The 10,613-nt window shown below is 47.1% G+C and overlaps 1 protein-coding gene across 3 annotated transcripts; it reads right to left on the bottom strand.

Moving 5' to 3' along the window:
- Nucleotides 1-760: 760 nt before the first annotated feature.
- Nucleotides 761-8,640, bottom strand: LOC127334501 (ACT domain-containing protein ACR3). Of its 3 annotated transcripts, XM_051360967.2 has the most exons (10): nucleotides 8,562-8,640; nucleotides 8,266-8,393; nucleotides 3,274-3,370; nucleotides 3,012-3,102; nucleotides 2,837-2,882; nucleotides 2,625-2,739; nucleotides 2,452-2,519; nucleotides 1,722-2,348; nucleotides 1,523-1,624; nucleotides 761-1,428 (listed from the first exon to the last, which is right to left on the bottom strand). In XM_051360967.2, the coding sequence occupies exons 4-10, from the start codon at nucleotides 3,068-3,070 to the stop codon at nucleotides 1,099-1,101; spliced, it is 1,347 nt and encodes a 448-aa protein (XP_051216927.1). In that variant the 5' UTR covers nucleotides 3,071-3,102; nucleotides 3,274-3,370; nucleotides 8,266-8,393; nucleotides 8,562-8,640; the 3' UTR covers nucleotides 761-1,098. The 3 variants fall into 3 exon arrangements, with proteins under 3 accessions (XP_051216927.1, XP_051216926.1, XP_051216928.1); XM_051360966.1 differs by lacking the exon at nucleotides 8,562-8,640 and having other exon boundaries at nucleotides 8,266-8,549; XM_051360968.2 differs by lacking the exons at nucleotides 8,266-8,393; nucleotides 8,562-8,640 and adding an exon at nucleotides 3,449-3,824.
- Between the last annotated feature and the right edge of the window lie 1,973 nt (nucleotides 8,641-10,613).

The following is a 10,613-nucleotide window of genomic DNA, read 5'->3' as shown; positions in this document are numbered from 1 at the left end:
TGTAATCTAGATGTCGTTATGCTATTCAAGTGAAATTTACTTATGTGATCTCCGGAGACTCCTTGTCCCACGTGTGTAAAGGTGGAGTGTGTGCACCGTGTGAGTCTCTTTGGCTATATTTTACAGAATACTTGTTCACTGAATTATAATTTGAGTTGGATGTCTCTATGAAATTGTGGTGTGTTAGTACCGCCTATGAATGCTCAAAGTGCAGCGCGGGGTGTTCATTAGTACTTGGGAATACATTTTTAAGATTTACTTTTGCAGACCTACTCAGTGGATTAGTGTTCGTTATCCAGCCGGAGAGTCTTTCAGAGTAGCATAGTGAAGTGCTTACATTTATATTCCTTTATGATATTATTGTTGAGAGTGATCACTAGTGAAAGTATAATCCCTAGGCCTTGTTTTCAAGCATCGAATCACCGTTTGTTTACTGTTTTACTGCATGTTTACTTGCTGCCATATTTATTTCAGATTGTTATTACCACTCATATTCATCCATATCATTAGCATTTTACTATCTCTTTGCTGAACTAGTGCACCTATAAATCTGACAAGTGTATTGAGTGTGTTGGGGATATAAAATACTTCTTGTATCGTAATTGCAGGGTTGCTTGAGAGGGTTTTCTTTAACCTCTAGCTTCCTGAGTTCGATAAATTTTGGATGATCCACTTAAGAAAAATTTGTTGCTGTTCTACAAACCTCTGCACTTGGAAATGGAGAAAACAGTTCAGATATGGGGCTTTTGTCATGTTGAGCTAACTGAAACCCAAAATATTGAGCTAACTGAGACAATGATGGACCAGAATTTGTACAGATGACACCATGTTTCTGCAAAACGATGCAGATCAGGATAATCAGATAGCCAGATGCCATGCACCTGAACACGCAGTCTGCAATCTGCGCTACACCGAAGAGAAGAGAACCACCAGTCTAGCACTTTGTCTGCGCTGGTAGATAGAGCTCCTTATGGTTTGACTGACTATACACAAGAGCTGCCATATGGAACTACTCTAGTTCTGGTAATTTTACGATAATTCGCTCGACCAGAATGGTCCGAGATTCAAATCGGAGCTCTACAAATCGACTGCTCAGACTCAGACCCGGAGTTTGGAGAAGAGGCCGCCGAAGGAGAAGAAGTTGGTCTTGGCCATGCTGCTACCGGCCTGCTCCGGCGCCATGACGGCATCCGGCACTGTCTTGACGTTGAGCATGACAGTCTGCCCGACCTGTCCCCGGAGCCCCTCGATGGTCTTCATGTCCACGGGCTGCCCCGACGCGTCGCGCACGTAGAAGACGTTCATGGCCTGCTCCCCCACAGTCGTCACGTCGGCCCTGGTCACCGTCAGGCCGTGCTCCCGGAGCACCCTCGTCACGTCCGATAGCAGCCCCACTCTGTCCCTCCCACACAGCTCAAGGGTGAATCCCTGCAATGCAATGCAGCCCGTGTAGGTGTCAGTCAGAAACAACAACAACAACAACAGCACGAAAACTGAACTGAATTTTGCGTCCCTATACCACCTCGGATACTCTTCTCGAAATGGCCGCTTCGAGGTACTTGATCACCTTCTCTGCTTCGTCTTTCAGCAGAGTGCGGCCATCCTTGCGACGGATGTACAGCTCCTGATGAAGAAAAAAGGGAAAAAGTTTCAGCATTCTTGTTCTCATGGCTGAAATTTTGTTACAGGTGTGTGTGGAGCTGCCGGGCTGCCGTACGAACCTGGATGCCGTAGATGCCATCGGAGGTGACCGCGGCATGGAAGACGACGTACTGCATATCGGTCAGCGTGCAAACGATGTCGAAGAGCAGCTTGGGCCGGTCCCTGCACCTGACGTTCACCACCGAGTAGGCCTTCTCCTCGCAGTGCTCCACGGTCACCGCCGTGCCGTCAGCTGCGGCGGCGTCGCCCTGCAGCGCGCCCTCGTAAAACTCCATGTCGGCGTGCATCAGCTGGTGCAGCCGGCGGTCGACGTGGGTGGACTCGACGGCGAAGTTGGTGTGCGCACCCCGGCCGCCGTCGTCGTCCCCGCCGTGCCCGCGGAGGACGTGCCTCAGCCGCTCCTCAATCCCGCTCTGCCGGCACGGGTCATCGATGGCCTGGCCCGTGGAGACGTCGTTGACGTACACCACGCAGGCCACCCTGGTCTTGTGCGTCCACACCTCGGCGGCCATCACGTTGCACTCGAGATCCGCCAGGACGGCGAAGATCTCCGAGAGAAGGCCCGTCCTGTCGGGCCCCTTGAGCTCGATGGCGGTGTGGTCGCCGATCGAGTGCATCCCCACCGACCTCCCCGGCGACGTGCTGCCCTTTTTCGCACTGGGAATATTGCTGCCCGGACCTAGCGCCTGTCAGCAAACAACACAATTCATTCAGCTTCCACTCAGTTTCAGAGAAAAACTAACAGCGTTGGCAGAAATGTTATTGACTGAAAATTGAACAGCAACGGACCTTCTCAATGTACTCGATGGTCTTCTCATCTGTCACCTTCTGTCCTTTCTTATCCAGCACATGAAACACTGCATCAATCGGTAGGGGATGGACAGCGTAAATTGCCATATTCTATGAACAATTCAAGCTGCAGCAATGGTGGCAGTGTATGAAAGTAGAACAGGGCGTTTTACCATCCATGAACCATCCGCCATCGGAGGTGATGTACGCTTTCAGAATGGTGAGGTCAAGATCGCTCAGGACCTGCACCACCTCCAGCAGAATGCCGTTCTTGTTCATGCTGTCCACCTGACACCGATCACAAGGCAGACAAAATTAATGGTGCGCACACAAATTAGAAATGATTCCCCAGACTCTTTGTAAAATGAATTCAAATGATTCTTGCCTTCACTAAGGTACAATCGCTGCATGTGGTGTTGTCAATGCAAACCCTGCAAAATCATTCCACTGTGTTACTAAGAATAGGTTCAGGCATCAGCATAGTTTATAACAAATGTGCTAAAAAATGTGCTGATTGAAGTTCTGCAGCTTAATTAGAGTGGTAAAAATTAGAGACGCACCGTGGAGGGTTGATGCGCTGATTGAAGTTCTCGTATTCCGGATCAAAGTAAGGCCGCATCTTTCCTAGGCAGTGGATCCTTCACCCTGTCACTGAAAGAACTAAATCGTGAGCCAGAGCAATTAGTGTGAACCATATATGGTGATCTCCAATCATTAGAGCAGGGCTTCAATCCAAATCATCGAAGGAGAAGGGCAGAGAGAAGTTATGGGCTCTATAAAAGAAGATGTAATCACTTTGGAGAAATGGAATACTAGACCAACCTTTCAGTTGATTCTTCTTTCCGCAGGATAGCTCCAACGTTCCTTTCACTGAATTTGTTCTGATGGCTTCATCAAAAAGCAAGGGCGCCGCAGTATCCTGAAAAGTCATGAGAAGTTTCGGATGAATTTCCCAAACAAGGGCACCTACCAGATGAAACAGAAGGTTCTTGCTTACAAATCCTGAGCTGCTTATGAATCTAGAAACCAAGACGAAGACGTAAATATATACTCAGATTCCAGGAATCCAAAAGAGAGGCCTTGTTCTTTCCCTTTTTCAGGAACAATTGTTTACCAAATCAATACTGGTGGTTGGGCAATATATTTGCTTGAGACCATCATAGAGACATAGACTAGTAGAGCACCATACAAGCAAGATACCCTTTTGCCTCATGGTGGCCTGAACAATTCAAGAAGAGAGAAGAACAGAAGAGGTAGTGGCTGTGGAAATAGATACTTTATGTGCTCGTGATGTGTCGTTGCAGAATAAGCAACCACAACCGAGCCATAGACAAATTATTGCTGGAATCCGACTATCTAGGGCTACACCGGTGCTTGCACTAGAATAAGCTCTGAGGAATCAGGAACACGTCAGGGTGACTGGATGGGGAAAAAAAAGAAATGGCTTTTGCGACAGCCACGCTTTAAATCCCACCTTCAGATTCTTGAGCAAGTCGGTTGTCAACTTTCAGTGCTGCCTATTAGCAGCTAGGGCCCACTTGTAAGCGACCTGTGTGTTTTGGGGCAAAAACTGAACTGAAAAATAATCTCTTGGCTCTGTACTGTATTATACTAGTTCTTGCGATATGGATGAAGCTGTGTTTGTGAAATAGTTGACAAACTTATTCAACTCAGAAGTATTGGTACAAATTTCTGGCAGGTACAGTGCGATTTGGTAGAACAAATTATATGTGATTAATTAACAGTGCATGTGAAGCGTGTAAAATAGTCAGGAAGAAGGAGATGAGGATGAAAGGGCAGGAACAAGTGGCCTACAACTAGATGGCTATATGACAAGATATGTGCAAGAGGGCTGGTGCCTATACTTGTATAGTAGCACTCAGTTTGGAGCAATATAGCAAATGCTCGGAAAGTGTCTTTGGCTAGTGAGCACTAGTGCTCCTGCTATTTAAAAAAAATAGTTTCAAAAAAAATCTGAAAATCATACACATGCTTTCTTCCTTTTCTTTGGAAGGGTCAAAAAAGTTTCTTCCCTCCACCCCTGAATCTGAACATGTCAATCAATTTTATTTTTTGATTTGACCATCAATTCAAAGAAATAAACCATCAACATCTAAAGCATTAAGTTGATATATATTAGTAGATTTTATTATGAACTATGTATAATTAGTTTTGTTAACAGAACATAATTCTACATAAATTTGTGTTGATGGTATGGTATCATGTTATAGATATAGACTAGTGGCACTCAGTTCGGAGCAACTATATGTAGCAAAGCTTTTTTTTCCTTTTCGTTGGAAGGGTCAAAAAACTTTGTTCCCTCCATTCCTAAATCTGAACAAGTCAATTCTGATTTGACACTTTGACCACTAATTCAGATTAATAAACCGTCAACATCTACACCAGTGAAGCCGATATATTAGTAGTTTATTATGAACCAATCAGAGTTATGATTATGAAAAGAAGGTAGTTTACATAAGCTGATGTCATGTTGTAGATACCCTAAACCCTAGCGTGTAAATGTGAGCGTTGACAAGTGCAGGCCGAGCTTCATGTAGCCTTTTATTTTAAAAAAAATCCAAAAATCATTATACAAGTTTTTAAATAATGGAAAAAAGTTTGGAAGTAGACAATGATGTATCGTAAAAGCTTGTAAAGTCTGAACGTGCAATTCTTTACATTTTAGGCCATACAAAAATAACGGGCATGGTGAAGGCGATGTTTGGGACGCAGTTGGCAGACCAAACAAGGGTTATGCGGATTTCAGCCCCGTAGATGGCTCAACGGTTCGACGGAAGTGGCGACATCTGAAGCGAGGACACAAGGTGCTCGATGAGGGTTTGCCTCTGTTTCACCACGGAGGGAGCGAGGACACAAGGTACTCGATGAGGGTTTGCTAGTCTGTATGCGTGCCTCTGTTTCACCATATGGTGACTCGTTGATGCTCCAATATCTTGCATATGGGGTGTCGTTTGTGTTTGTAGGGCATAACGTCCACAACGTTGTCATTTGTGAGTGGCCTACAATTTTCTCTCAAAGAAAAAAGAAAAGACCTAGTGCAGCTTCACCAACGTACGGTGCTAGCAATTGAGCTGCAGGATAGCTCTGCCGTCACGTCGTTTTCGCAAGACCATGTATATAAGCAAGGAGCCAAAAACGTGAAGCGCATAGGCATAGCTTGGTAGCGCAACGCGCCAAGACTTGTGTGTGTCGCGCACACATGCACACATGCTACAAAACTTTGTCTTGGACTGGCGGTACAGAGCTGGCGCCGTGCACGTCCACGCGTTCACCGCCAGCGCGCCGCGCACGTACATCCGCACGTTTGCGACCGAGAGGTGGTGAGCCTAGAAGGACTATGGAGGAGGAAGGTTCACGCCTTCCCAAAAGCCTCGCCGCTTTCCGCAGATGCGGCTGTGTACCCCTCGGATGCAGATCGGACGGTGAAAAACATACAAGCCGGAGCCGCCCTTCTTCTAGACGTGCTAGCTCCTCCAGGCTCCAGCACGTACTACCTTGTCCAGCACTACTGCTTCTGTACTCGCACCATGCCTAACTTTCCCTTCTGCCGGCTGGTCTGCTACTGCCTAGGACAATGCACAGGTGCATTTCCTATCAAAACCAAATTTCATCTTTCGGAGGATTCAAGTATGCATGACATCTTAATCCTATGTATTCTTCTATTCTATGAACCAAAGAAGCCCTTAGGTGATTACGGTACACTAAAGTACACAGCTATAAGGAAACATAAATAACTACCAACTAACGAATCCCCGACCTAACCTCTCCCCCGAGGCGGCGGCGCCGCCCGCCGTCCCCGGGGAGTTCCCCTCCACTCCGTCCTCCTCCCCTCCCCTACAAGCCCCCCTCCTCTGCCGCCGTCGCCGAGGACGCCGCGGGGCAAAGCCCCTGTGGTGAGGCGGCGGCGGTGGCTCGGTCCTCCGTCGGCCGAGAGCGGCGCGGCCTGCGGGAGCGTGTGGGGGCGACGGCCTACACCCTCCTCCTCCGTCGACTGAACGCAGCGGGATGGCGGTGGCCGGCGGATCTCCGGCGGCCGGCGGCGGATGTTGGCTGCGGTGTGGTCGGATCTGGGCCGGAGGTTCGGATCGCGATCCATCGCGGCTGCGTCTCGTCAATGGCACGAGGAGGCTTCGCTGGGTCTTCTTCGCGGCTTGAGGATGTCCGGGTCTTCGGCCTGGGCATGGTGGTGGTGGCTGACTTCATCCACCGAAGGCAGTCGGCCAGGCTGGCTGTGTTGGATTCTTCATCCCACTTTCAGCGCCGGCAGCGAGACGGGGAGGCATAGTAGCCGGTGAAAACCGAGTCGACTCCGGTCATGGCGGGCGATGGCGGCGTCTGCGCCGTTATCTTGTTGAAGGCATCGTCAAGCAACTATCGCTAACCTACTCGTTCCGACGGCGAGATGGAGGAGCTTGGAAGCCGGCGATGGTGTGGCCGGTGGAGGGTTGGAGTGGCCAGCCCAGGATGGCCGCCGACGTGGGGGTCCGACCTGAATAAAGGCGGCGGTCCTAGGGCCTCTCTTGCGTGAAGAGGAAGACCTACCGGAGGCCTGGACTCGTGATCTGGCCGGAGTGTTGAGTTCCGGAAGGCTCCGCCGATGAATGTAACAGTGCTTTTGCCTGGAGTTTGTTGGATCGGAGGTATTCGGTCGTGCGCACCCATGTTTTTATTCCGACCGATTGGTTTTGGAGGGAGCGGCGCGAAGCTCTTTTCTTTGATTGACATCAAGTGACTATGGATCCATGATGAAAGTCGGAAGAAGAGAATTTCATGAAGGCCAGAGGGGAGGACTAGCTAAGAGAGGTTCAAGTCTTTGCGATGTTGAGGGACTTGCTTGGTGTTCCGGGCTTCATGCCACGGTATGAAAGTGGGGGCGACAACACAGGTGAAGTGCAGAGTCCTACCTTTCAGGGTGAAAACCCAAGGTCTGGCCTTAATTGGTTGTGCCTGGCAATGTCCTTGGTGGAGGCATTTGGTTTGAGAGCGGGGACTAGTCTGTAATTCAGGTGTTGTCTTGGCGCTGTTGTTAGGCCCGAGATACTGTAGCGGGACTTTTGTTTCTTAGTTTTCTTTTCTTGTTTTTGGCTGTGTGCATCCGTAGTGCCATTAGGGTGGTGCGTTGTTGCAGAGGCTGGGTGTAATTGATATCTTCTTGATATTAATATATTCCCTTTATCGAAAAATAACTAACAACGGGACCATTATTCAGCATTTTCCAAAATGCGGCTTTTTTTGAAACGAAACACAGCGCCCTGGACGACAGGTCATTTTTCGGACGGGAGCTATTGATTGGTCGACTTTACCCAAACGTGGAACAGCTAGCGCACGGTAGGAATACCACAGCTGTTACTCTATTTTATTTACTGTATGTACTTACTACCTGTGCTAACGTTGACTAGCAGGGAGTAAAACATTTGCGCCTCCTCTCGCAGCCAATCATAAGGGGAATGATTTATCTCCGGACGACATGCGGGGCCCCGTTGGTCAGGGCAATGAGATGATGGACGGGGCCAACATGGCAGCGGGTTGAAAGGCGCGTGACCCTCGTCGTCACCGTGCACACACGACACGCTCAGCCAGCCGGCCAGCTTTCTTTCCCAATCCAACGTGATGCAACAGTAGAGCAAACCAACCAAGGGCGACGAACGCCAAAGAAAATATCGGAGGCGCAAGTCGGCCGCCGTCGCTAGCTACCGCCCTCCAATTACCTCCACCACTTGTTGATTGGTAAATTAAATGACCGCATGCTGATCCTAATCCAGAGAGAGAGAGAGAAGATTGACAGATTGTTACCTCTCTCCTCTTGGATTGCCTCCTTCTTTCCGGTTGATTCTTGCTTGCTCGCCGCCGCCGCTTCCGCCTCCTCCAAGATTGTTGGTGTGTGCTCTCCTCTGGTTCTTGAGATTGCCGACGACCACAAGCTGTTTGGGGACGAGGAAGGATATATGTCAGCTCAGGTGCAAGGAGGGAGGGAGGAGACTATCCGAGGAAAGAATCAAATCGAGAAAAAAGAACGGCGAAAGGAGGGATATTTGGATGGATGGAGAGCCAAATGGGCCTAGCCGTGAGAGGGAGGGCAGGGGACTCACTAGCTAGCGCTGCATATGCCGCCCGCCCGCCCGCCACTTGATGATAATGATACACTCCTGTCACATCCCCTCCTGAATTTATAGACCCTGAGAAATCAATGGTATATAAGGAGTCACACGCACAAGCCCCTGAGAAATTGGAAATCGCAGAATGCCACCCATGCATGTGTGTCCCTAAAGGTAAGAAACAAAGCAAAACCTTAAGGGCAACCGGATGGTATTACGCGTCTAGTTATATACGACATGCAGCGCCAACAAATAACATTGTCGGTTTGTAGTTGTACTTGTACCGCTGTGTTATACCGTACAAAAGAGTAAATTAATGATTGTAAGGCGTCTGACTAATTACTGCTTTTAGATCTCCCTCTCAAATCTAACCCAATATTTAGTTCTGAAACTGTCGCATTGTCTCAATTTGGTTGACATTGTCACCCTTCGATCTCTAGAGGTATCCTTGTATGTTTCCATTATATCACTGGTTAAAATTGTCACCCTTCGGTCCCTAGTTCATCATCTTCCAAATGTTTCTGCATATTTGAAATTTTATTTGGATACATAGTTGGACGGTAGTATGGTACTTTATAATACGAAACATGTGCGGATGTTAAATTTGTAGTTCCCATGAACCGGTGAGTTTAGACCTTGTGATATTAAAATATATATTCAAATTGCTATACTCCAATAGAAATGGCAAACAGTAAGGGTATCGGATGGTATTACACGTGTAGTAAAGCGCTAGAGAGTATGTGACAATCAGCGCCAACTAATCACATTGTCGGTTCTGCCGCTATCTTATATGGTACACATGAGTATGGTGTACGTGACGTAAAATTAATAGTTCCAAGGCGCGACTAAGTGTTGCTTGCACGCTTGATGGAGAATACACTAGACTACTAGAGAACACTTGCATACATATCGCTAGAATGCTCATGTGTACACAAGAAAGTTCCAATTGTTTTTCTATAAGAAGCAATCAAGAAGGTGAAAATGATAAAAATTGACCCGTAAGAGAAAGTTCGGCCCAGATGACCGTATCCAGATTTTTATTTCCATACCTGGCCTTTTTCTTATAATAGCAGCCTACATGCGGTGGTGCCCCTCCCTCTCAAATCCAGCCCGAATTGTGTTAGATATGATATTACTTTTGGTGGACATTGTCACCCTTCACTCTCTAGAGATATTATCGTCAACTCCCATCTATCTTGTTGGTTCAAATGGTCGCATCGTCCCAATTTTGGCATGTGTTTGGTGAACCCTAGTTCATCATCTTTCAATTTTTAATGCATATTTGCATTTCTATTTGGTAGTTGGATAGTAGTATGCTACTTTATAATAGTTAGGGAACATGTGAGGATGTCAAATTTGTAGTTCCCATGAACTGGTTAGTTTAGACCTTGTGATGTATTTTTCTTCAAATTGATATACAAAGTGGTGTGTAATGTAATCCAATAGAATAAACCAAACATAAGGCCATCGGTTGGTATTACACGTGTAGTAAGTACTAGAGAGCATGCGAAAGGCGCCGCCAACCAATCATATTGCGGGTTGTACATCTGTGTTATATGGTACAAATGACTATGAGAACGTGATGTAAAATTAGTAGTTTGAAGGCGTGACTGATTGTTGCTTGCACACTCCATAGAGAATACACTAGAAAACACTTGCATACACATGGCTAGAATGCTTATAGGTCACGAGAAAGTTCCAAACGTTTTTCTGTATGAAGCAATCAAGAAGGTGAAAATGATGAGAATTGGCCCGTAAGATATACTTCAGCACAAAATGACCGAATCAAGTTTTCTATTCCATATTTGACCCTTTCTTTCATAACAACCTACATGCAGCAGTGCCTCTTCCTCTTAAATCCTGCCCATTTTTTAGGTCTTATGTCACTTTGGTGGACACTGTCACCCCTCGATCTCTAGATGTATTCTTGCTGGTTCCTATCTATTTCATTGGTTCAAATCGGTGCATTATTGTCCCAATTTTGACATAGAAGAATAGTGCACGTGTCCCTGAAGGAAATATATAAGGAAGACCATGAATAAGTCC

The sequence above is a fragment of the Lolium perenne genome, chromosome 6 (genome assembly GCF_019359855.2).
Source record: "Lolium perenne isolate Kyuss_39 chromosome 6, Kyuss_2.0, whole genome shotgun sequence".
In the NCBI taxonomy this organism is placed as follows: Eukaryota; Viridiplantae; Streptophyta; class Magnoliopsida; order Poales; family Poaceae; genus Lolium; species Lolium perenne.
Note: the sequence above shows the minus strand (reverse complement) of the source record. Positions and strands in the feature narration are given on the sequence as shown.